The sequence below is a fragment of the Podarcis bocagei genome, assembly GCF_964188305.1.
Source record: "Podarcis bocagei genome assembly, chromosome: 1".
Classification (NCBI taxonomy): domain Eukaryota; kingdom Metazoa; phylum Chordata; class Lepidosauria; order Squamata; family Lacertidae; genus Podarcis; species Podarcis bocagei.
Genome location: NC_138125.1, coordinates 33,403,961 through 33,431,397, shown reverse-complemented (window position 1 = coordinate 33,431,397; position 27,437 = coordinate 33,403,961). Strand labels below are relative to the sequence as shown.

Here is a 27,437-nt window from a genome sequence, read left to right as displayed (position 1 = left end):
CTGCCACCTCTTAAAACATTCCATCTTATCAAGAATCTGCAAGGTCTGAAACAAAAATAACATTCTAGGCAATACATTCATTTTAATCACTGCGATTAGGCCTAACATTGACAGTTTCAGATTTGACCATATTTCTAGATCTTTTTTGATTTCTGACCAACATTTTTTCATAATTATCCTTATACAAATTCACTATAGCATTTTTTCCCCTTGGCACCAACAATATCATTATTACATTATATGGGATAATAAAGGGAACCTGAAATTACAATGTGGTGCTCACAGCAAGCAACACTACTTTTTCTGGATCTACTAGTGTAATGCCTGTATGCTGGATGGGCAGTCTGTAATAGAACATTTGGGTTGACCAATGAGAGGGAAGATATAAATGGGAGGGAAAAAGAACCTTGGATGAAAAGGAGTTGGAAAAAGGCAGTTGAAGTGAGAAGACAAGACAGGCAACAGATGAGAGCGAAGATTAAGAAGCAGAGCTGGCTGGGAAATGGGAAAGTGAGCTGATATACACCACATTAAAGTGGCAATCCTTACTGATTGCCTATGTTCTGATTGAACATAGGCTACCTTCCAAATGAAGGCTGTAAGACACAAAAGAAAATATCAGTAGGATAAGCTGATGGACTTGGGTCAAGGATATTTGGTTTCAAATCACTATTCAGTTGTTGAGCTCACTGGGTAACTATAGCCAAGTTACCTAATTAACCTCACTGGATTATGGTGATGATAAAATTAGATAACCGTGCACACTATCATGAGCTCATTGAAACAAAAGTGTGATACAAATGGAAGAATTTTGTATCATATAAGGCACTTTTCCATGTCCAGTATCCCACAAGCCAGCTGCAACCCTTGTAGAATATATACAGTGTTACCTCGGGTTAAGTACTTAATTCGTTCCAGAGGTCCATACTTAACCTGAAACTGTTCTTAACCTGAAACACCACTTTAGCTAATGGGGCCTCCTGCTGCCGCTGCGTCACCGGAGCACAATTTCTGTTCTCATCCTGAAGCAAAGTTCTTAACCTGAAGCACTATTTCTGGGTTAGCGGAGTCTGTAACCTGAAGCGTATGTAACCTGAGGTACCACTGTAATGTATTAGTATAAGGAACCTGTGGCCCTCCTGATGTTTATAGGCCAAGCTGCCAATGACCAGCGATGCTGGGAGGTAAGGAGGGCCATAGGTGCTCCATCTCTGATTTATAAGGTGAAATAAAATGTAGACCTGCAATTGTTTATTTGTTTGTTAAATGTATTGGCTGATCTTCATCAGAGTGATCCCAGGGTAATGTACAATACCAAATGCTGTGGCCACATATAAATTACAATCAGCAAGAATAATAAAAACACAAAATCGTGTTATTAAAATCACTAAAAAATATACTCTGAGCAAAATTTAAAGCAGCAGTAACAGTACATCAGGGTTTTGGAATATTCTGTAGTATTTCCTGTTAATTCATATTACATCTTTCTCTACATCACATCTAAAGTTCCACAAAGCGCTCCAATAACTTGCTGATGCAAATGAGGCTATTGGTACGTCTATAGTCTGTAGTTTGACTGAAAGCACCTTTTTCATTTCAAATTCCAAGTCCATATTGTCACACACAGTTAATCATTAAGCCACTTAATCAGGACAGTTCACTGAGCAGCTTGTTGAAAGGGCATTTATGCAAGTGGACTTTGGAGGTAGAAGGAAAATGGAACCAAAAAGATTTAAAATATATATATATTAACTAAATGGAGGGGGGTGAATGATGTTTCAAGACTTCTATTGCCAAGACACAATCTGTTTTTTCTTTTTTATTCTGTCAGGGATCAGCTTTTTTTTAACCATTTAGGATGCTGCTGATTTGGGAAATCAGAATTTTGTTTTTGATCTTTTCATTGCTAACTATCACCAAGAGCACAAAGTTGTTGTCAGGCCACAAAAAGTGTGGCGATCCAGAATGCGAAAGTAAGTATAAGGGCTTTTGCTTTAAGTAAGCTTCTTTGAAACTAATTTAAGTGTCGTCAAAATCTGTAAAACAAAACAAAGCAAGAAAAAGTTTTGAAAATGCAATATATACTTCAAGAAACGTTTGCAAAATATTAGCTTTATGCATGATTAACCTGTATATTTTCAACAATAGACAAATGCTTTCTGGGAAGCCATTTGGTGGAACGGTTTTGTAGCATATGTAAAAGGGCAAAGTTCAGTAGAAAAGCTTGTTATCAAAACAGGGGCCTAGTTTTCGTCAGAATTGTCCCTGTGCTTATTCAAAATCTCTTACTTTCCAAAAGGGCCTGATTAATATTTACAGTATTTCTATTTTAGTTATGTATACAAATTACTAGAGTTTTGTCTAGCAAATCTATACCATATATTTGGGTCGATTCGGTTGTCTTTCTGTTTTTCTTAGCACCTTATGAAATCTTATTGCTTTTGTACCTTGCCTTAAAACGGCACTGTTTGTAGCACTATCGCCTGTATATTTCCTCAGAAGAAAGTGCCACTGGGTGAGTTCAATGAGTCTTACTCCCAACCCAAGTTAAGAATGCTTTGGATTGTAGCTAAGGCTGCAGTTGTATATACTAGAAGCAAGACTCATTGAATACAATGGCCTTGTTTCTGAGAGATCATGCATAGGACTGTGCTGCCTGTTAATGTTATATACTAGTGAAATGCTCGTCAGTAGGACTGTGGGGTGGAGTGTTTGTGCAGATGTGTAGGACTTGTCTATTACGGTGTTCCTGGGCACCGTCTTTAGCATATGGTCTGCCGGGTTGCAAAAATCTGCCCAGCGCCCCCAAATTCAGTTTAGCACTCTTGTTAAAATCTAATTTTGGAATGTATTTCTAATTACTCCAAAATGTGTTTCTCACTTAGCATTCTTCATAAAATGAAGAAAAAATGCAACTCGCAGAATTCATAGTGTGTGCTCTAGGTGCGTTTTTGTGGAAATGGAAAACTAAAACCGCATTCTGAAACGCATGTGTAATAGAAAAAAATACAAGAAGAATGTGTATTCATATACAAACATTAAACTTATTTAGGATACCATTAGAGGAAATTCTAACCAAACACTACTCAGCACAAACAATTAATTTAAGTTTGTTCATTTATTTTAAGAATTGCATAGTGAAACCACTTCTGAAAAAATGTGTCCAGGATTTTGTTGCTTCTGTAGTAAGTGGTAAAACATTTCATTTAAAGTGAGGTGAAATTCCCCCCATCTTCTTTTTTTTTTTTTTTATAAAATTTTTATTGGTTTTACAAGATTTTTTGAAAGACAAACAAACACTTAAAAAGACAAACATACACGTATAATATCATAACATATTTTCATAAACCTCTTTTCTAGGACTTCCCCATACCCCCCCTTTCTGCATCCCAATGTCCAAAATTTTTAGCAACTCCCAATTGTTACTTTCAACCTCTGTCATACTAATCCTCTCTATATTCTGATCTTATATCGCTGTATCCCTTTGTTTCTAGGAACCACAACACTTTAACATTCATTAAGTTTATGATAGTCCTTAAGGTAACTTTTGAATTTTTGCCATTCTTCTTCCACCGTCTCTTTGCGTTGGTCGCGGATTCTGCCTGTCATCTCGGCCAATGTCATATAGTCCATCACTTTCATCTGCCATTCTTCCAGAGTGGGTAGATCTTGTGTCTTCCAATACTTTGCGATGAGTATTCTTGCTGCTGTCGTAGCATACATAAAAAAAGTTCTATCTCTCTTTGTCACCAATTGGCCGACAATGCCCAAGAGAAAGGCCTCTGGTTTTTTAGGGAACGTACATTTAAGTACCTTTTTCATTTCATTATAGATCATTTCCCAAAAAGCCTTAATCTTCGGGCACGTCCACCAAAGGTGATAGAAGGTACCTTCAGTCTCTTTACATTTCCAACATTTGTTGTCGGGCAAATGATAAATTTTTGCCAGCTTGACTGGGGTCATGTACCACCTGTAGACCATTTTCATAATGTTTTCCTTTAAGGCATTACATGCCGTAAATTTGATACCGGTGTTCCATAACCATTCCCAGTCAGCAGACATAATGTTATGACCAATATCTTGTGCCCACTTAATCATAACCGATTTGACTGTTTCGTCCTGTGTATTCCATTTCAGCAACAAGTTGTACATTCTAGATAGATTCTTAGTATTGGGTTCTAGCAATTCAGTTTCTAGTTTTGATTTTTCCACCTGGAAGCCAATTTTCCTGTCCTGTTTGAAAAACTCCATTATTTGGTGATATTGAAACCAATTTTGTACTTTATGTTTCAATTTCTCATGACTTTGTAATTTGAACTTATCTCCATCCTGTTCCAGAATTTCCCAATACTTCGGCCATCCGACCTCCATATTGAGTTTCTTCACTGCCTTGGCCTCCACTGGTGACACCCATCTAGGGGTTTTGTTTTCCAACAGATCTTTATATCTTATCCAAACATTAAACAATGCTTTCCTAACAATGTGATTTTTGAAGGCACTATTCAGCTTGATTTTGTCATACCATAGATATGCATGCCAACCAAAAGCATTATTAAAACCTTCCAGATCTAAAATGTCTGTGTTCTCGAGGAGCATCCATTCTTTCAGCCAGCAAAATGCTGCTGCCTCATAATACAGTTTTAAGTCCGGCAGGGCAAACCCCCCTCTTTCTTTGGCATCTGTCAGTATTTTAAATTTGATTCTGGGCTTTTTGCCCTGCCAGACAAATTTCGAAATATCTTTCTGCCACCTCTTGAAGCATTCCATCTTATCAAGAATCTGCAAGGTTTGAAACAGAAATAGCATTCTAGGCAATACATTCATTTTAATCACTGCAATTCGGCCTAACATTGACAATTTCAAATTTGACCATATTTCTAGATCTTTTTTAATCTCTGACCAACATTTTTCGTAGTTATCCTTATACAAATTCACATTTTTGGATGTCAAGTAAACCCCTAGGTATTTAACCTTCTTGACCACCGTCAGCCCTGTCTCCTCTTGGAACTCCTCTTTTTCCATATCTGTTAAGTTTTTTCCTAAAACTTTGGTTTTTTGTTTATTCAACTTAAATCCAGCTACCTGGCCAAACAGTTGGATTATTTCTAAGACCCTTTTCGTACTAGTGTTTGGCTCTTGCAAAGTCAATACTAGGTCATCTGCAAATGCTCTTAACTTATACTGTTTAGCTCCGACCTGCACTCCTTTAACCTCCTGATCATTCCTAATCATGTTCAGCAACACCTCCAGAACTGAAATGAAGAGTAATGGGGAAATTGGGCACCCCTGTCGTGTTCCTTTTTCTATCTTGAGTTCCTCAGTTATTACATTATTTACAATCAATTTAGCTTTTTGTTCAGAATATATTGCAGCCATACCATTCTCAAAACCTTGACCTACCCCCATCCCATGAAGATTCTTTATCATAAAACTCCAAGAAATATTGTCAAAGGCTTTCTCCGCATCCACAAAAATCAGTACTGCTTTAGTATTTATATTCACCTCTAGCTTTTCCAAAATGTCTATTATATTCCTTACATTGTCTGATAGGTGTCTTTTTGGGAGAAAGCCTGCTTGGTTCTTATGAATCTTTTCCATCAACACTTTTTTAAATCTTTTTGCCAAAATGTCTGCAAAAATTTTGTAATCCACATTAAGTAATGATATTGGGCGGTAGTTCTTCAGTTGAGTCTTTTCAGTCTCTGTCTTTGGTATGAGTGAAATATACGCTTCTTTCCACGATTCAGGTGCCTTTTTTCCCTCTAGGATCTCATTACAGACTTCTTTTAATGGTTGAATCAACCACTCCTTCAAAGATTTGTAATATCTAGAAGTCAGTCCATCTGGTCCTGGAGATTTGCCCAGTTGCATATTCTGAATGGCAGCCTCTATCTCTTGTTCTGTTATTCTCTGGTTCAGATCCATCTTGCTTTGATGAGAGATTTTTTGTAATCCATATTTATCAAGGAATTTGTCTATATCTTCTTCATTTTGCAGGCCTTGAGTATAAAGTTTCTTAAAATAACTCAAAAAGCAATTTCTAATTTCATTGGGTTTAGATATGATCTTTCCATCCACTTATAGGCTAGTAACTGTATTTAATTTCTGCCTTTTCTTCAATTGCCATGCCAGAAGTTTGCCACATTTGTTTGCTGATTCAAATGTCTTTTGTTTCATTTGCTTTATCTTCCATTCAATCTCTTGGTTCATCAATTCCATATATTGTGTTTGATATAATTTAATCTCTCTTAAAATCTCCTGGGACTTTGGTTTTGCTCTTAATTTTTTCTCTCCTTCCTTTATCTTTTCTAAAATCTTTTCTTTTTTCTCGTTTTGTTTTTTCCTCTTTATTGAGTTTTGTTGAATCAAAAAACCTCGCATCACCGCTTTGCCTGCGTCCCAGACCACTCTCTTCTCCATGTCGGCCCTCAAATTTATTTCAAAATAGTCTTTTAAGGTTTTTTGGGCCTTCATGAGAATCTCCTTGTCTCGAAAGAGGGTGTCATTCATTCTCCATCTAAATTGACCAGTTGTTGTAAGTTTCATTTCCATCTTTACTGCGTTATGGTCGGAGCAAGTTTTTGGGCAGATTTCTACCTTCTTAATCTTTGGAGCTATGCCACTAGTAATCCAGATTTGATCAATTCTGGTCCAGGTCATCATTGCTTGGGAGAAAAAGGTTCCCTCTCTCTCCAGAGGGTTCCTTGTTCTCCATATATCTATCAAGTCCATATTTTCCATCATTTCAAAGAAGGTCCTAGGGAGTCTCCCTTCCTTGGTAACTGTTAGTCTTTGTGCCTTGTCCATGTTAGTAGAGACCACACCGTTCATGTCTCCCATGATTATCATATTGTAATCCAAATAGTCCGTCAAAGTTTCATGAAGTCTCTTAAAGAAGTCAGATTTGCCTTCATTTGGTGCATAAATTCCAACCACTAGTAGTTTTTCTCCTTGTACTTGTATCTCCACTGCCAGATATCTTCCTTGCTCATCTTTAAAGATCATTTTTGGGGCCCATTTCTCTTTCACATATATCACAACTCCTCTTTTTTTAACCTTGTCTGATGAAATAAATTCTTGTCCTAGTCTTTTATTTGTAAGTAATCTCCTATGGGCTCTGGTTATATGAGTTTCTTGTAGACATATCAAGTCCAATTGTTCTCTGTTCAAAATATGGAATACTTGTCTTCTCTTCAAAGGCCCATTGAGCCCATTACAATTCCAACTAAGGAATTGCAGAGTCATCTTGTTATTTTTCTGACACTCCTCCAACAGCTCCAAGTTGTTGCTCTTCTTCTGATGGTGGTGGTTTTTGTCCAAACGAGAAATTCAGGATATCTAGTGCTCTCCTCTGTTCTCCAATTGGATCCCCAATCCCCTTCTGCAGGTCCTCCTGATTTCTTCCCAAAAATTTGTCTTTGTCTTGGATTGTCTTTATTTTCACCTTCTTTCCGTTGTAGTCAAAAGACAGTCCTTGTAGGAATTCCCACCTGAAGCGGATGAAGTTTTTCTTTAACAGGAGAGTTAAATCCTTGTAGAGGTTTCTTAAGTCCAAAATATATTTTGGAATGTCTTTAAAGATCTGTACAGCTGAGTTTCCAATTTGCAAGGCCTTTTCAAAGTGTAGTCCTAATATTTTGTCTCTTTCCTCCTTAGTTCTGAATGTAATCAGGCAGTCTCTCGGGGTCTTCCTGTCTTGCTTTTTGCCCAGTCTAAAAGCTGTTGTAATTTTAAATTCGTCTTCCTCCAGGTCCCAGCAGTCAACAAACTCCCGTGTCAGGTATTCCGCAAGGTTGTCTCTTTCATTCTCTGGAATCAATCTCAATTTCAAATTTCTCTCTTTTCTCTGTAATTCCCACAGGGCCAAAGTTGCGTCATGTTCATGAACCTTCTTGGCAATCGGCTCCAAATTCTCCTGCGTCTCTCCAGCAATAGCTTTCGCTTCTTCGGCAATTTTACGTGTGGTAGAGTTTTCCTCCACCAATTTATTTATAGATTCTGTATTCTGGTTTAATCTTACTGATATTTCTGCTAATTTTTGTGTATTTTCTGAAGTCTGTTTTGTCAGAGACTCCAGAGATTGATTTATCTTGAGCAGGGCTTCTGTCACAGCTTCCATAGGAACAGCTGTCCCTTTTTCTTGTCCTGTTGTTCCTACAGGTCCGGCAGTTGCGCCTGAGATTGAGCCTCTTTTCTTTGTCTGTTGCTGCTGCAGCTGTTGTTGTTGTTGCTGCTGCTTGGTCTTTGCTCTTGTGATTATCTCTTCCTGTGAGCCACTCATGTCAAGGTCGTCTCCCACGGGAACTATTCCCCGCTGGAAATTTCCACTTTCTTAGACCGTGCCAACCTTTACTTTACCCTCTAGAGGGAGCAAATCAAAATGGCCAAAAATAAAATGTCCAAATACCAAGACAGAGGGAATATCCAAAGATGCAGAGAAATTAACACAGTTAAAGCAAGTATAGCTGGAGGCTTATGGCTACAGATTGCTACAGTTCTCCAGTAGATACTGTTTCGTCTTGCTCTGATGTACTGTAGCCAAACAAAACAGAAACTTTATATCGTAGTATATCTCTCACAGGAAGAAGTCGGTTCAGTGTCCTATTGTCTTAGAGGGCAGACCATTTCATACTCTTAAATAACTGAGGCAGCGGAAGGTTTTTCTTTTAAATAAATCATGCAGATATCAAAGTCTCTTTCGCCTCCCCTCTGCCCTGCTAGCTAGAGGGGAGATCTAAGTTCCAAATGTCAGGTTTAATCAATTAAAAAACAAAGTTTCAACGGATGCAGCTTTAAAGTTCCGTTGCTTTCGCTTTCATGCAGTCGGGGGGAGGCAGACTTCCTTGATTTTAACCTCCCCGCTTTCAGCCTAATTTTCAAATTTTAAGGGGTCCCGATTCTTTTTCTGCTCTTACTCACGGGAATTCAGTCCAGATTTTCTTTTCAGGAAGAAATCGGCGCTCTCCGCTTATGGCGACGCGGCTTCACTCCGCAGGCTGGGTAACGACTCTCAGCACCGCGCTCACTCCCGATGCCGCTCCGGAGCCTTTAAAAAGGCTCTTTCACAGTATCGGGGGGCGCAAAGGTGCCCACCGAATCTCCTTGCTCTCAGGCTTCCGCGCCTGAGATTTTAGGGGTCCCCCGCTCGCCGTAGCGGGTAAGACCCGAACTTGCGGAGCAGTCCTTCTCCGGAGCTCGGAGGTAGGACCGCCATTAAGCGCTGGCACCGACCGGAAGTCCCGAAATTCCCCCCATCTTCTAGGACAAGAGGATATCTAATGTACACAAATAATGTAAACACAATGCCAGTGTGTCTCGGACATGTACTGTGATTTTTGCATGTGGCAACATATTATTCAGGAGGAGAGTAGTTTTGTTTTTTTTAAAATAAAATTTATTAGTATTTTCCACACAACAACATGAAAAATATCGAAAAATAACAATACACAACACACAAAAACCAACATATGAAAACTAAGGAAAGCAACAACAACAAAACAAAACAAAAAAACCCCAACAAATCCATATATTACAAGTTAATACTATAAACACTAATACAACAACAAGACATTGATTTCCACCAATCCCACAGCACCTCCTTTATCTCTCATTGTGTCTTTCTGTTTTCCTGATCATCTGTATCCTAACATCTAGATATAAATCCCTCTTTCTTATCCTTTCACTTCACAAGGTTATTCCAGACTCTGCCAGATTTCTGTCCTCGAACCTTGACTTTTGAGGTATTCATTTAGGCACTCCCATTCTTTTTTTACTTCACTTTTTGGTTTTTGTCTTATTATGTCTGTCAATTTGGCTAATTCTAAGTATTCTGAAAGTTTACATAACCACTCTCCCATAGTGGGTAACTGATTCCCTTTCCAGTACTTAGCCACCAGGATTATTGCTGCAGACATTGCGTATAATAAAAAATTGTCTTTTGGAATATCGTCATTTAAAATTCCTAAAAGTAACGCCTCTGGCCTTTTACTATATGATATTCTTAATATTTTATTTATTTCTTTGTGGAGGAGAGTAGATTTTAAATTTTAGGACAGCTGGGATAGGTCAGCTGGTAGATCATGAGGCTCTTAATTTCAAGGTCATGTGTGTTCAAGGCCCACTTTGGGTGAAAGATTCCTGCATTGAAGGGATTTAACTACAGTGGTACCTTGGTTTGCAACCATTTTGGATTGCAACCACGTCAAACCCTGAAGTCTATGTCCCTTTTTTTTTGGATTACAACCCATTATTTTTTATTACAACCCCTTTTTTTTGGAGGCCCCATTGCCAAAAGCGCACCTGTTTCGGTTTACAACCGGACCACTGGAACGGATTATGGTTGTAAACCAAGGTATCACTGTACAGTACATGATCCTCGTGGTCCCAACTCTACAATTCTATGATTCTATGACTGTCTAAAGCAACATGTATAAGATCAAATCCAGACTTCATTTGATTAACTTTGCTTAAGTTTCCTCTGTTTTTTACATACATGCAGCTTTCATGAGCAGAGTGCTAGCCATTAAAGACTACATAGGACCTGACTGCCGCTATTTGAACTTCAAAACTGGGGAAGAGATCATCGTATACTCCAAACTCTCCAGGAAAAGGGAGGACTTGTGGGCAGGAAGCGTAAGTATTTCAAAAGGCAACTATTTCTCTTATAAGCAATCAGAATTCACTTATATCAACAGATTGGTTATTCAGAGTGTTTTTTCTTCGGGGGGTAATCAAGAGTACACAATAACAGCACCATTTTTGTCCAGAAGAAAAGCACTGGTTAAAAGTGTGGCATTCACTGTAACAACCTCATGGTGAGTACCGGCACCTTTTTATAGAAAATAAGCAGTGGTTATTCATAAGTGTTTTTTCAGTGTGCTAGACACTTTTCCATGAATATGTTGAGACACTTAAAAATGCTAGCCAGATAAGTTTCACAAACGTTTCAGAGGTAAGTTATGATACCACTTTCACAGGTAGAAAATTCAGCATGCATTTAACTGCAGGGAAAATTATACTTTTCTTCAATAATTTTATTCTGAAATGGTGTCGATCCAAAGGGGACACCCCCCGCTGCCCTGCAGTGCATGAAAAATATTGCTCTGTAGATTTGGCTGCTGCAACCCTGAGAGCAAACTTATCAAGATCTATGCGAGCCATAAGCCCCACCCCCCTTTTGCAGCAAAGGAAGTTTCTGAGTAAGAAAGGTTCCTAGAATTTAGACAAAATATTTGTTTCCATGAATAAAAACTGTACAGTGGTACCTCGGGTTACATACGCTTCAGGTTACATATGCTTCAGGTTACACACTCCACTAACCCAGAAATAGTGATTCAGGTTAAGAACTTTGCTTCAGGATAAGAACAGAAATCGGGCTCCGGCGGCATGGCAGCAGCAGGAAGCCCCATTAGCTAAAGTGGTGCTTCAGGTTAAGAACAGTTTCAGGTTAAGAACAGACCTCTGGAACAAATTAAGTACTTAACCCGAGGTACCACTGTATGTGGAATATGCCATACAGCATCGCCTGCTAATTTCATGGTATATATGTTTTATGAAATTAATACTAACAAAGTGATGCTGGTAAGAGTGCCAGGACTACATTAGGGTGTTTCCACACCTCACAGTTTACGGGTGGTCAGCACTCTGAATCAGGCCATGTTGTCTTTACAAATCAGTGGTAGTTCTCATGAACTAGCAGGAACAGCATGTGAGGAATACAAGTCGCTCAATTCTGTGGTCCACTTTGCCACTGCAGTGAGTGGTTCATCACATAGTGCCATTAACAAATGTTACAGGTATTCATAATCTTTTGGCATTAATATAATGCAATATATGACTGCGTGTGTGGTTTATAACTCTCCCTTGGTGGGGCGGGGGGGCAATATGGTACTTATTTTGGTTCCTACTGTTAATAAATTGTGCCCTAGGTAAGATTTCAAAGTGATGTTAATACAGTGGTACCTCGGGTTACATATGCTTCAGGTTACATACGCTTCAGGTTACAGACTCCACTAACCCAGAAATTGTGCTTCAGGTTAAGAACTTTGCTTCAAGATGAGAACAGAAATCGTGCTCTGGCGGTGTGGCGACAGCAGGAGGCCCCATTAGCTAAAGGTGTGCTTCAGGTTAAGAACAGTTTCAGGTTAAGTACAGACCTCCGGAACGAATTAAGTACTTAACCTGAGGTACCACTGTACTTAACCCGAGGTACCACTGTATTGTGGCATGCAGTGTCATCCTTTTAAATCCTCTTGGCATAAACCATAATAGTTTCTTTGAACATTCCCTTCTAGAGGCGTAATTTCACATTAAGTGTAGCACTCACTATTACATTACTTCGGTCTATGTAAACAAGAACATTTCTGTGCTTTTTTATTAGCCAAGCAACTAGGTCATATCCCTGTTTCCAAATAAATTAACTGGGAATATTTGCTAGAGACATTGTGGAACAATATAAGGCCATTATTGTACCCAGGAGGACCCAAGCAGCAATTAATGGCTGGTTATTGTAATGTACAAGAGTACTTTTAATAATGTGCAAAATAATAACATTAAAAGTACTTACATTTTGTGTATTTTTATGAAGCGGGAGAGAAAATTTTCTGAGGGTTAATAAGAGTTTGGTTTTTTTATCCAGACTTAATTGAAATAAGTGCAGAGATTCTTCTCACAATTGTATTTGTTGTATATCAATTTTAAGTACAAAACCCCATTTCTTTTATAATAAAAAGCTACATGTTTAATTTTATAGAAAGGTGCAGAATTTGGATATTTCCCAGTGGATGCAGTCCGGATTGAAGAAACTTTTATTACAAAAGAAGTAGAACTACCAACTAAGGTAAACTAAAGTAATATCAAAATGGACACATTTGGTTGTGGAAATGTATATATGAATGTATGTATTAAACTTGTTAGAGAATCATAGAATCTTAGAGTTGGAAGAGACCCTGAGGGTCATCTAGCCCAACCTCCTACAACGCATCTCAACTAAAGCTTCCATGACAGATGCCCATCTAACCTCTGCTTTAAAAACTCCAAGAACAGAAACTTGGGAGAAACCAAAATTGAGAGACTTGCCCATCTCTACGCAAAGGCCTGTGCCCCAGAGTCTTTTAAGTATCTATTGTTATTTACTCACCCTGGGCCAGCAGGGGGGTACTGTAGATAGTTTTCACTCAGGTCCACATATGCAAATAAGGAATTGAAAGTGACGTTCAGTGATTGGATAGAAAGTTGTTACTGTTGCTTTGTAGTTGAGCTCTATATAAGCAGGTTGGCTGAACTCTTCAGTCCAGTTATGTTCTGGGCCTGTGAACAAACAAGAGCTGTTTGAAGAATCGCTGTGTCGTCTGATTTGTTCACTCACAACTTAACATCTATCACTGCCGCTTCCAACAAATATGCATAAGAATATACATTTGCATGTGTGTAAAACATGTTCTAAAGACCTCTTTCAAATGCATGAACTACTCATCTTGGTCTCATAAAAATGATTAATAAAGTTGCTCTGTTTTAAATATTCCTTGTGTTAAATTTTAAAGAGAATGTACATTTCAAAATTATTTAACAACTTGATTATTTAATAACTTCCCACTTTGAGCATTTGCATGCTTTTAAAAAATATTCATAATGATATAATGTTAAGAAATAGTAGAGATGTATTAAATGGGTAGTAGCGTATTAACTTCAGACACTTGCTTATTTTTAGGAAACTGATTTCCTTTGTATTGATGGAGGGGAATACGTTTTTGAAAACGAAGACAGCATACTTAATCATTATGACAAAGAAAATGAATATATACCTCCGTACTCAGAAGAAAAAGACACCAAATTTGAAATGCCTGAAGACGAAGTCTTGAAACTTGGAGGTATTTCTTACCCAAATGAATATAAAGAACAATTTACTGACAGTCATGAATCTGACAGTAAATACAAAGACCTGCATACGCTGGAAACTACAAGCTATGGTGATACAGAACTCAGCGACAGGGAGACTAGACAAGATGAGACTACTCCGGAAGAAGCCCAAATTAGTCAGACTCCGCAAGCTGTCCCAACTCAGTCGGCCTGGACTGTGTCTGGTTTTGTTGGCTGGCTTGGCTTGGGAAGTAATGAAAATGAGGAGGCGGTCAGACAAATATCACAGAAAACAGAAGAAGTTACATTCAGGCGCAGGAAAATAGCAATCACTGATGATAGTGGCTTAAAAAAATTAAATGAAGAGGGTGAAACAGCACCACAAGGCTCCAGCTGGTTTAAAAGTACTTTCACAGATTTGATGCAACTTGGAAGTGACAAATCAGAACTTGATCTGCTGTACAAAGAAAATGATCCAGAAATCCACGACAGCTCCACCATTGCTGGCAATGCCGGCCACCATGGCAGTTCTACCGCATCAGAAGGAATAAAAGAACATAGCAATTCCGAACAATCTGAATCAAGCTGGTTTGATCTGGAATTCCGTGATATTTTGCCTTTTCGTTACGCTGAAGAAAATGCAGACAAAGAAAAGCTTGCAGGTGGAGCAGAAGCAGATCAAGATGAAGAACAGCATCCAAGTGAAGAATCAAGCTTAACGGACGATGGCTTGAGAAAGCACACAGGCAGACTGATGCCCTATGAAGAACGAGACGAAGAAAAAATTGTTAAAGAAACCCCAAAGCAAGCAGCTGAACCTACTCTTTACGAAGAACAAGTGAAAGAAAAATATGTCCAAGAAGCCCCAGGCATACATGTTAGAAAAACAGATTCTGATATGCAGTTAGCAGATGAGCATGCAGACGTAGAGGATGCAGCAAGTCCATCACCTTTGCTTGGTGATAAACAACTTAAGTCTCCCTATGCAGAACAGGATTCAATACCAGACAACCAAGTTATGGAAAACAGTAAAATTAAAGCTGTAACAAAGGAGTCAGAAAGAACAAATGACCAGTCAGGTTGGTATGAAAGTATGTATAACAGTTTGATTGATTATAATAGGGTCACATCAGATAATCAACCAGGGAATGAGTATGTAACTGTTGGGAGTCCACAGGAATCAGCTGTAGATCAGTTATCATATAGTATAGGTCAAGGTACTGCAAAGGAAGAAAATCATGAGGGTCCTAAAAACCAGAAATCTTTATTTTCTGTTAGTTATTTTACAAGTGTACTGAATTTTCAGAGTTTTATATCTGAAGGAACCAATAATGCTCAGCATACACACAATAATCTAAAGTCTAGTGAGGAAAGCACCCAGTTTAAAAAGAGTGAGGAAGTATTACAAATAGGCAAAGAAGAATTACTAGAAAATCAGAATATTACTGAAAAGGTGCCAGAAAACAGAGATGCTGATACTACCCAGGGAAACGTTTTGCTGTCTTCTTTAGCAGTAAAATGTAGTGAAGAAAGTAGAGAAAAAAGACAGGGTGAACAACTTGCGAAAGATAATACACCACATTCTCTGTCAGTAAAATCTATAGAGTTAGAACACCAGGTTTCCTATGGTCAATGTACAGGAAAAAAATTGTATGGAAGACCTTTGGACACACAGGGCCATTCCAATATAGAAGATAAAAACAATGTTCGTAACTTAGAGGCCAAACAACAGTCTTCTTTAGAGCTACAAAAGCTAGCTGATTTGGCAGAGCGAAAGGATTATATTATTAGTGAAACATATTCCTATGAAAAATCTATCCTAGGAGAAGATGAGCCACATGATGGGAAAGCAATCAGACCAGATAATGTTGAACAAGCACTATTTTCTGAGGAGCTGAATGAACATTCAGATAGTTTTTCCAAATCAAAGAACATTCCAGGCGAAGATAAGATACCTCTTGATGAAGATAAGCCAGTTATCCAAGGGAGCAGAGAATTTAATACAAAAGATCAGAATCCATTTTTAACAGAACAACATGAAGCACCAGAATTAACATACAGTGTAAGAAGACTACCACAACAACAGTATAAGGCTATTAACAAATATTCCAAATCTAGCAAATGCAATGTTAATAAAAATAATTGTTTAGTCTCAAAAGTTTTGAATGGGAGTAGTCGTACTCCTGTCATAGGTTATACAGATGTTATGAAAGGAATACAAGTTTCAGATCCAGTGCCACATTTACATTCAAAAAAACGTATAAACAACAATATAAGGGCAGATAATGTTGTAGATTCTCATGATGAAAAGAAACTTCCTGATGTTAAAAATATAGAAAGTGTCCCCTCTCATGCCATCCAAGATTATTTTCATATCAACCCCAGTGCTGAAGATGAGATGAACCAAAGTGTAGTTACTAAGGTAGGCAAGAATTTGTTTTCTCAAGAAAGTGCAAAAGAACAAATTCATTTTTCACAGCATATCTCAGAACTTAGTGAAGGCAAACAAGGACACAATGAGCAAAATACATCAAGTAATCAAGGACCATCTCCACTGTCTGAGGAAGTGTTTCAAAGTGAAAAGGAGATTTCCGGGGACAGCAGCCGCATACCAAATTATGATTCTGTCGCCTACGGTGTACAGAAGAAAGGCTTTCAGGGCCCACAATTGCAGATAGTAGAAAAAGGTGTTGAAGAGGAACAAAACTCAAAAGCAATAGAAGAACATTTAGATAGTGCTCAAGTTAGTGATGCTTCATTAATAGATCAGCAAGAGCAAAGTGTATTTCCTTATCCTAGCTCCTCAGGCACTTTTTCCAAGAAAAGTATTCACTTACCTCAAATGTGTGCAAGTCTGACACATCAGAAGGAAGATAAAGAAGAGTTAAAAGGTGAACAAGTATCTTCCTACCTTGACTGTCAGAGTACCAATATTATGAGCTTAGTACCTGACAAAAAGTGTATAAGTCAGAAGGGACATGATAGAAAACAACATTTAACTGCGGGTTTAGAAGTGAAGAAGCTTAGAATCTCAGCTCAGCATAAAAAAATAGATAGCATTCCAAATACTGAAGAAACTAAGCCTGAGTATCAGAAACAAATAGCATACACAACTTCAGAGATAACTGACATAAAACCTAAAGACGGTTTAGTGACAACTGACTTTAATAGTTTGCCTCAGAAACAATATACTGTAGTTGGAACAAGTCCTGCCTTTGAAAATCCGGTCCAGCACTTAGAAGTGCGACGTGATACATCTAATCTAGATAATAATATTAATCCTAGCAAACATTTATCACATTATCTTCAGCCTGTGGATGATTATATGGACCCTATCCCTCCACATGCTAAAGATGGCATGGACACACACCATTTAGCTAAAGATCATCATGATGAAACATTTGCACATGACTTAAATTCTCCTTTTCCTAAAAATCTAAATCATGCAGAGAAAGTAGCTTATTCTGGGCATGCAAGAGATAGTCAAGAAAAAGGCAAAACGGGTAAAGATAGTGAGAAAAAACTAAGATGCAAGAATATAGATTGCACAAGTGACAAGACAGAGAAAGGAGGTGTCGGGAGTAACATTTTTGGTAAACTATCACGGCTTCTTGGAGAGCCATTTAAAAAAAAGGACGATGAAGACGCTAAAAAATATGAAGATGGTAGAAATATTATTGGAACACAGATTAAGACAAAGAGGCAGGAGGCTGATATAGTGAGAAGTGACTTTGAACAAGACAAAGGTGAAGTTCAGAGCACAAAAGCTATTAGGTATTCAGATAATTTTAAAATTAAGGAAGAGGGATCTCAGGACCCAGGGGAAAGAGACAGCAACATCCAGGAAAAATCTGTCGCTGCAGACTCAAAAAATTACAACCAAAAGTATGACAGATCTGCAAATCAGGAGACAATAGTTCAAAATGGTCAATTAACACCTGATACAGAGTTGGACCTGAAAGAAGCCACTTCCTTCAGTGGATTACAGGAACTTTATTTCAAGTTTGTTGAGGAGTCTAAAAGGATACTTGAAGCAAATATGTGTGAAAGGCATGAACTGCAGCTACTAGAGCAAGAGTTTGAAAAACTTCGCCGTGATATCACCACTTTTCCATGTGAAGATATTCGCAGGGAAATGAAAGAAGTGACTACTTTGATGGAACATGAAAATAAATTAAACAGTGGACATGAAAAGTGTTTGAAGGATAAAGTGAATTTACTTCCAGAACTGCACAGTCTTGTGCTGGACATCAGAAACAAATGTGAAATCCAAAAGGCAGAATCAGGTACCAGACCACTGTTTTGATAATAAAAGCTAACAAAGCAAGAACAATATCGCACTTTGCTTTTTTATTTAAAAAAAGCAAAATGTCTGACCGATGGGATGATGTGATTTTTTTCCAGTATAAAATGAACTATAGAAGCTGATGCCCATTATAAGCTTACACAACAGCAGGATAATACCAAGTTGTATTGTGCTTTGTCAGGAAATATAATATAGAACCAAAAATACAAAAAGAGAATCATTCATTTTCTATCAGTAGAATAAATAGCTGGGTGCTGGAAGGATGCAACAGCCCCACAGCAACAATAGTATCTCAGAAGATACATGTTTGGTAGGGCTAGTAACAAAAGGCTTTTTGGTTGTTGCTTACATATCTGGATTTTAGTCCATTACAGTTTACTAAATAAGATTACTATATAAGGAAAAGTCATATTTAAATTTTCATCTTCAGTATAAGAATGGAAAATATAGCATATTCCTTGTCACATTAATAAATTGATATAAAAAGGCTTCCAGAAGTGATCAGGTTCAAATTCCATCAGTCATGCTTGTATGCATCGCCACCCTAGCCAGTTTCCTGCTTCTAACACATTTAAATGCAGTAATTTTAAATTGTCAGTCTTAATAATTTCAGGGATGTAATCCAATGCTTTTTTTCTTCCTTATTTTCTGCTTGCATTTCTTTTGCCAATACTTGTGTTTCCTTCCCCCCTCCTTATTCATACAATACTTAAGGTTTATGAAGGAACCTTTCTTGCCTCCAAGAGCTTCCTTGATTCATTTCATTAGCCATGCTTTGATGTGGTGGTGTATTCCCTGATTTTAATATTTCTAATTGTAAGTTGGGGGACTGTAGTACAAGAGAACTTTAATGATTGAATTGACAATGAGATATGAATAGGGATCCTGGGAATTGACATGCAGGAAAAAAATGGATAATCAGGTGGAAATAAACATGATACCACTTTTACAATTACTTGTAGGTATGACCAATAATGGAAAATTACCTGACGATCATCCTAAAGAAAAACATCACTTGAATTTGGATAAAGAACCTAACAGTGGCCAACATACAGAAGCAAATAATGTGCCTCCAATAAATACAGAGAAGAAAATACATACTTCAGCCAAAAATAGTCAACATCAGCCAAATTCAAAAAGAAAATTATCAGAGAACAATCTAGTGACTCATAACTATACTATCAGTAATGGTAAGGAATATGATTAATCTAAAAACTGTAATTACATATAGTATTCTGTAAAGAAGATATATTGTAATACTCATTCTCTCTTCCTCTACTTTTTCATGAAACAGAAAGAGAATGGCTATTTCAGATAATCCTGCATTTGAATGACTTCTGTGCCATTATAACATCTGTATTTTCAGTGATGGCATCTACCAGTAAAAAGGTACGTTTATTTACTTTGTATTTCTACAATAATCATAAAAATGCACTAGTTACAGCTTTGAAAACATTTTATTTGATATTTAAGCACAAAATTCCTCCTAAGTTTGCATTTGCTAGTTCACTCCCATCACTTCCCTGTAGTTTTCAAATAGCACTGAACCTGATCTAAAGTAGGAATGGACGGAAGTTATGAATGTTTGCAAGTTCAGATGGGGGAGAAATTTGATTCAGCTTGCATTTAAAGGAGGATCTATCAAATTCACACTTTCTGAAACAATATGAGAACTGAAATGCAGCCATCCTTTCAAATTCGCACTTATCTGGATTTTGCGATGCAGTTGTCTGAGCAAGTAATGTGTGCAAAAATGCATATATTGGGGTAAAGGTGTCCTTAAAACTGAATTCATTATAAACAAAATACATTATATTAGGAGAAAATGCTTGCAGAAATGAATATTATTAGTCAAAGCTACACACAATAATATGTGTATTAGGAGAGATTTGCACTGAAATGCTGGTGTGTTTTTATGAGGTTTGTTTTTAAAGAATTGCAAATCACTGCAGAAATGTGTAGGACTAAATTTAATACTGAAAAAATTAGAAACTGAGAGAACTGAAATGGACAGGTCTTTCCATCTCTACTGACTCCTGTGATATCACTAAGAACCGTTCCTTATCTCCCTGTTAAATGTGGCCTGCAGTGGGTAGAAGGGATAAAGATCTAATTGTAAAGAACTAGAGTGCCCTTAATTCTTTGAGTGGAAAATGTGCTTTTAAGGTCGGCAATAGTGTTGTATTGAGCCTCCTGAATTCTCATATCAATGCATACAAGAGTGCACAGTGCCTCCTAGGGAGGCATTTCATTTTTGCATACATATGTAGGAGTATGTGCTTTTTGCATCACATTTTAAATTTGTTCTGAGCCTTGTAACGCGAGCAGATTCTTTGTGTAGGTCTCCTGGCTAAAACACTAGGAACCCCTTGCAGTAGATGACATGAGGAAGCAGTAGATGACATGTCATCCTTGGCTCATCACTTTATTTTCTAGCTAGAATGGAATTAATTATCTTGTGTGAAGCCTAAAAGCTTCCTGAGAGCCCACAGAGTTATCACTCTTTTGTAAAAGGCAAGAGTGATGAGTTTTGATGGGAGAGGTCTGGCTGAAATCTGTGCTCAACTCTGAAGCTAATCAGTGTGACCTTGCACACAGGGCTGTCTTAAGCATATCCGGCACCATGGTGCAAAAATCCCTCTAGTGCCCCTCCCTTTTCCAGAATTTAGAACTTGGGGCCCAACTCGCGGACCACCTCATAGCTCTGGGAGCCACCACCTTCAGAAAACACTGCTGATGTGGTGGACGCGGTGTGGCTGGCCAGACCGCCAGAAGCCCGCGCTCGCTTCTGAGGCTCCAGGGCATCTCCTCCTCCTCCACTGCCTGACGACAGCCCGCTGCTGGCACTCTAGCTGCTGCCCAGTGGCCCAAGGAACAGGAGGCGGTTGCCACGCCGCTGCCTGTGCCCCGGGGAGTGGTGGTGGAGCGGTGGGCACCGGTGACACGGAGGAGGCCCCTTGGGAGCCACTCCCACCACCACCACCGCTCCCTCAGACGATGACAATGACAGCTGCTCAGTGGTGGTGGCTGAGGGGATTCCTGCGGCCAAGGGAGAGGAGGCAGAGGAGGCAGCGGCCTGTCCTCGGCCACTGCCTCAGAGTCGAAGAGTGGCTCCTCATCCACCACCGCCCGCACCGCCGCCGCGCGCTTGTGGGAGCAGCACAAGTAGCAGCAGCGCCAATGCGCCCGCCCACAGAGGGGGGCGGGCCGATGAGGGTAGGAAGGAAAGATGGATGGCGTGGCGCAGCTGGCAGCGTGCAGGGAAAGGGAGGCCACTGGCAAAGCCGCGCAGCTCCCCCACTCACTGGGTTGCCCCTGAGAGGCTGCACCCTGGCACAACGAGCCACTAAGCCCTATGGGAAAGATGGCTCTGCTTGCACAAGTTGGTATCCCTCAGCCTCACCTGTATCACAGAGCTATTAGTGTATAGGTCAAATGAAAGAAGAATATATTGTAGCTATCCTGAGTCATTTTGATATGATAGAAATTTATGCAAATAGAAATAAAAATGTGGTAATTGAGACGGAGTTGGTGAAAATGCACAAGCTTTAACTGCCTGACAGAAATAAGAGGACTCTAAAATTTCAGAATCTTTCTAGCTGCAGCAGCTTCATCATACATTAATGGAATAAATAGGGGCACAGGTGGCGCTGTGGTCTAAACCATGGAGCCTCTTGGGCTTGCTAATTGGAAGATCGGTGGTCTGAATCCCCACAATGGGGTGAGCTTCCGTTGCTCTATCCCAGCTCCTGCCAACCTAGCAGTTTGAAAGCACACCAGCGCAAGTAGATAAATAGGCACCGCTGTGGCGGGAAGTTAAACAGCATTTCTGTGCGCTCTGGCACTTATCACGGTCCTCCGTTGCCAGAATCGGTTTAGTCATGCTGGCCGCATGACCCGGAAAACTGCCTGTGGACAAATGCCGGCTCCCTCGGCCTGAAAGCGAGATGAGCGCTGCAACCCCATAGTCGCCTTTGACTGGACTTAACCGTCCAGGGGTCCTTTACCTTTACCTAATGGAATAAATAACTCTTATCCGGGGTTCCTTAAAATTTAACCGTAAGAGATTAAAAGTGTATGTTCTGAAGAATGACTTGACAGCCTGAACTGAAACATGCTTACTTGGACATAAGACCCACCAAGTTCAATTCAACTTGTGTTTTATGTATGCTGCATCTTGCAAATTTATCCATATTTAGTTAAGTGAAGTTGCCTTAGTATTAAATACAAGTATACGACAATTACATGAAAAACTAGAAATTAATAAGAAACCAGTGCTGCCATACAGGTGGCATATATGTATTCTATTTCCTTTCAAGTCCAGCTTTCAGGCCTTGTCGTTTGTGAGTCTGATAAGGTAATATTTTCAGCTGAGTCATATACCGTACTTGTAAAAAAAGAAAAGAAAAAGTGTTACCTAAGTATCTGTTTAGCAATACCTTTTAAATACTTGCTGCGACTAATCTGATATTTCACAAGGACCTGACTACTGTAATACTATACTGGAAGAAAGTTGCTTGTCATTAACCTCCCTTTTGCACCCCTTCCTTAAACGCATACATGTCAAAGCAGGATCTCTTTCCCATTTGGAAACATAAGCTACCGGGAGCTCTTGTTATCTGGATAAACAACTAGGAAACTAGAGATAATTTAATTATTCTTACAGATTTTTTAAACGTAACTTTTATGTGATTACTATACTTGGTTCGTAAATGGAAAGAGCAGAGGAAGAGGTAAGTTTTTAAAGGTAGTTAAACTTTTAACGATAGTGAAAGGTGGGGAATGTTGTATCTTTAGAGTGCCAGACTTTTTAGTGCCACATAGACACTCCAGTCTAGTAGATCCTTTACTGCTGCCTTTTTATTTCTTTTTTGCTTTGTAGTTTTGTCTTTTGACATTTTGAATACTATGACTTGTGAGAGTTGGCAGCTGAGCTTCTTAACTTATTCCTAATGTTTTCGGAATAGTTCCTAGGTCATGACATTCACGGTTGTCCCAGGTTATGACACCCAGGTATCAAGCTAATTTTCACGTTGAAGTAAAGGGCCAGCTGTTTATACACTGAGGTGCAAATAGCCTATACCAATTTAATGTAAGAATCTACGGAAGAAATTGTTATTAGAGTTAATCAAAATGTCTCCTGTTTCATACTCCTAGACATAAATATAATTTTCCAGAGTAGGATATTTTCCTTTTCTTCCTTGGCCCCCACCCACACGCTATTAGCTTAATTTATTTCCCCTGCAATCTTTGCAGTTTTCTCCCGCTTCGGTGTTTCTGCTAAGAACTGCAAGTACTACAAAACAAGGAATATTATCCCAAGTATTCTAGGATTCTTAACAACAAACTGTGCATTCTTATCTGTTTGAAGAGAAAAAGCACATGCTTGAACACAGTGTTACTTAAAATGCTCCCAGATTGAAACACAATGCTATAATTGTTATTGGAGTTAATTGTCATCTTTATGCTAATGCTGTTTAAAGTTCCCATAAATATAATTTCCCCTCAAGTTTACAAAAAAGGGTAATCTGTATTAAGGGTCTGTAGCTTCAGCCCTTGTGGGGTGACCTACTTTCAGAATGGCTTCAAGATCAAGGAGGAGGAACCTATGGCTCTCCAGATGTTGCTCCCATAACTTCCATAATTCCTGACTATTGGCCATGCTGCCTGGGGCACATGAGAGCTGGAGTCAGCCTCATCTGGAGGGCTGCAGGTTCCCCTTCCCTCCTTTAGACACTGCACATAAGGCGGGAAGATGTGAAAACTGGGCTATGGACACATAGAAACGCATGCAGAGAACAAGCAACACAAGTTGCTTGGGCGTTGTTTTCCTTCTGCATTACAGTGTTAGAAGCTCCTCTGAATATAGGTCCTTATCATCTTACTAGGAAAACAAGAAAATATTTTTCTCAAAAGTAGTAGTCAACCAAAATTTATTTTCATTTATGTAAGATTGAGCATCATAGTCACTTATATTCTTATGAAAGAAGGCCCCAAAGACTAAACCCTATTTTAAACACAATACTTGGAGATGGATTCCTTAATTATAATAAACCCAAAGGCAGTTCAATCCTGTTCTCCTCCCCACACCCATAGCTGTTGTGGTGCAAAAGCTTGTGCAATTCAAATACAGTGGCAATACCATTTTTGCTAAATGGACAAGGGAATCTGTTTGTTGGCCACACTCTCAGCTGATAGAATTCTGTGTTTTTGAAACATGAAACCACAAAGGAAAGAGCTTGCCTGATAGCAGCTGTCCCCCACTTTCTAGCTTTTCCTGGGTGGGGGTGGGGCCGGGGGTGGGGGTGGGGCCGGGGGTGGGGGTGGGGCCCACCCTCTTTGTACAATACTCCTGTGTAGCAAATAGTTTTTTCTTTAGCACCACACAGCAGCAGAGCCGAAGGCTGCCTCAGTAATGGAGAAAAAGAACAAGGGTCAACTTGCTCAATGCTGGATCCTATGCTTTGCGCTTCATCTGCTCAACACATGAGCATAGTGGCAAATTCTTACTGCCGAGTATAACAATTTACTCAAGACATATGTCATTATGCCACCGAATTCAGTGTGATGTTGGACTGTGGCCTCAATGTGTTTAGAATGGAGCAGTTGGTGAAGTAAAGAGATCTCGGATATAATTTCCTACTGGGACACAAGATTTAAAGCAGGGACTTGTTACACTGGTTGCATGCACTGTCATAAACCTGTATCATAACGTGGTTCTGCTCGGCTGCTGCTAATTCATGATTGCTCAATCTGCATTTAAATAAGGCAGTGATTTATAATTTGTCAGTAGTCTGAGAAGCAGAGATACAAGTCTGAAACTAGTTATATTGACTTTGTAAAAATAAAAGTGTACTATTGAAAGAAGATATGTTTCAGCATAAACTAGTTCCCTACATGACTCTATTTAAAAATATCAGTGTTCTTTACTCCAGGGCCAGAATGTTCTATTGGGGAGCTTATTATTCCACCCCATATCTTATCCCATAAGGAGCAGCTACATGTTTGGTCCCTGCTTGTGAAGATTTTTACCCTATGAGACCTAAGACATGTAGCACAATTCTGTATATGCTTAGAAGCACTGAGTTTGTTGGAAGATTTAAGACAGGTAATACTATGCAGAGCATAGTCAGACTATGGAACTTGCTCCCCAAGGAGGCAGTGATGGCCACCAACGTGATGGCTTTAAAAGAGGATTAGGCAAATTCATGGAGGAGAGGGCTATCAATAGCTACCATTATTTATTAAATTTCTATACTACCCTTCACTCTAGGATCCCAGGGCTGTTTACAATATAAAAACATAAACATACAGAACACCCTAACAAAAACAATACCCCCCCCCCAGTTTAAAAGGCCATAGATTGTTTAATTAGCCAAAGGTTGTGTTCTTCATTCGCAGATGGAGGCAGAAATCTCCTGATTTCCCACAGGCATTTAGCTGGCCCTTGTGAGAACAGGAAGCCGGACCTAGGTGGCCAATGATTTGATCCAGCAGGCTCTTCTTGTGTTTTTACTCCTTACCTGTTTAGGGCTGTAGATTAGTTTATACCAATAGTCCATATCCTTCAGTCTTCCACAGATTAAAATAGGGATATACTGGTAGCATGCCTCATCTCGTCCAAGGACCCTGTTGCAAGCCCTAACCCCCTCAACTATCGCACATTGTTGAAAGCTCTCCAGTCCCCTTTGCATATGTTGCAGTATACTCTGCAATAACTTGCACCGGTTTAAAAGCCAAATGACTGATTTGACTTTGGCCGGAGAGAAAATTGCAACTGTCTTCTTTGGCATTTTTTTGTCTCACCAAATTAACTAACTTGCACCACCGCCCTTTACAAGAGCAACATGAGCAGACACGGAAGATGACTGCATAGGGATTGCTTGCTCTGTGTCATTCAGGTCGCTGCTTGGAGTTGGTTTGTAGCCTCCTCGGGGCTGGATCATTTATTTTGCCCCATGCGAACACGCAGCAAAATACAGGGGAGTGGGTGCTTCCTGCTGCCGTGCAGTGGGGGCGACTGAAATGCCTATGCGGCCTCCTGCCCAAACACCGAAAGAGCCTCTCCTTCCCCGGCAGCGCTGCCGTCTCTCCTCCCCCGCCCCTCTTTTTTTTTCCTTTGAAAAGAAAACTCTTTCGCGGCGCCCGGCTCTCCCTCCCCTCCGGCCATGGTTTCTCCCGGCTCCCCCCTCCGAGGCTGCCGGTGGTGCGTCCCGTTGGCCGGGCGGGCGCCCAGGACAGGAAGAGGCGGTGTGGGCGGCGCCACCGGTTGCCGCTGGGCCCCCCTTAGCCGAGCCGCAGTTGCTGCAGTAAAGATGGCTGCTGCCAGCGACGCCGCCGTTGCGGGGGGCAGCCCGGAGGACGCCGTGGAGGCCGTGACTGGAGGCCTCGGACTGCATTGGCGGGACACCGCTCGGCGCTACTGCGGGCTGGCCTTGGAGAGCGTGAGTGCGGGGAAGGGCAGGGCGCCGGGGGGGCGTGGAGTCGTCGGCCTTTGCCGGGGCTCTGCGGCTCTGCGTTGCCCCCGGCTGGGATGCCGCCTTTGCTTGCCTTGTGACGAGAGAGGGGCCCAAAGCGTACTCCCCCCCCACGTTGCGCCCATCTCACTGGCACGCCCGTCTAGGCTGCGGTACTCAAGAGGCGGCGGGACTGCGCCCTGCACATGCTCAGAGGCACGGCCGTGTTGCTTCAAGCGTTCCTGGTTATTAAAAGCCCTTTCTAGGACAAAGTCCAGGTTCAGATGATGCCCTTTAATGACAAAATGCCTCCAGGCTGGCATAACGTTTCACAGGTGGCTGTGTACCGTGGGTAGATGGTGGTAGGGATGCAACCATTGACTTAAGCCAAGTAGGTTGCCACCTTTTTTCTGATAGGGTTCCTGTGCTGTTAAGAGCTGTGAGAGGCTGACATTCAGGTGGAGCTTTCTCATTGCTTCAGTTTAGTTCCAAACCTGCATTTTGTCTGTCACCTGTTAAAGAGATAGGCAGGTCTCTGTCTGAAAGAAGGAAAGAGGTGTCTGCTGTAAAACTCAAAAGTGGCTCTCTAATGTAGTCTGTGCCTCTCTCTTGTATCCTATTTGCTTCTGTAAGAATACTATAGGCTGAATTCACATGTGCATATTTGTCAGTCTTTGATTTGCCTCTGTGTAGCAACCATTATATGGGACGCGGGTGGCGCTGTGGGTTAAACCACAGAGCCTAGGGCTTGCCGATCGGAAGGTTGGCGGTTCGAATCCCCGCAACGGGGTGAGCTCCCGTTGCTCGGGCCCTGCTCC

At 40.1% G+C, this 27,437-nt stretch overlaps 1 protein-coding gene and 1 long non-coding RNA gene across 7 annotated transcripts in view; one reads left to right on the top strand and one right to left on the bottom strand.

Moving 5' to 3' along the window:
- Positions 1-1,335: 1,335 nt before the first annotated feature.
- MIA2 (MIA SH3 domain ER export factor 2) overlaps positions 1,336-27,437 on the top strand; it is a 60,423-nt gene continuing 34,321 nt past the window's right edge. Inside the window, exons 1-7 of one of the 5 annotated variants that reach the window (XM_081207505.1) lie at positions 1,336-1,973; positions 10,499-10,632; positions 12,752-12,838; positions 13,709-14,936; positions 15,681-18,143; positions 19,126-19,353; positions 19,458-19,552. In XM_081207505.1, coding sequence (XP_081063631.1) covers positions 1,859-1,973; positions 10,499-10,632; positions 12,752-12,838; positions 13,709-14,936; positions 15,681-18,143; positions 19,126-19,353; positions 19,458-19,552 — 4,350 coding nt within the window. In that variant the 5' untranslated portion in view covers positions 1,336-1,858. Of the gene's footprint in view, positions 1,974-10,498; positions 10,633-12,751; positions 12,839-13,708; positions 14,949-15,680; positions 18,144-19,125; positions 19,354-19,457; positions 19,553-27,437 lie in introns of all 5 variants that reach the window. The other 4 variants (XM_081207504.1, XM_081207503.1, XM_081207506.1 and 1 more) reach the window with 4 other exon arrangements.
- Positions 1,901-26,301, bottom strand: LOC308596301. 2 transcript variants are annotated; one of them, XR_014012450.1, is made up of 4 exons: positions 25,687-26,301; positions 20,882-22,550; positions 13,139-13,308; positions 1,901-2,036 (listed from the first exon to the last, which is right to left on the bottom strand). It is a non-coding gene; the product is annotated as an uncharacterized lncRNA (long non-coding RNA). The 2 variants fall into 2 exon arrangements; XR_014012451.1 differs by lacking the exon at positions 20,882-22,550.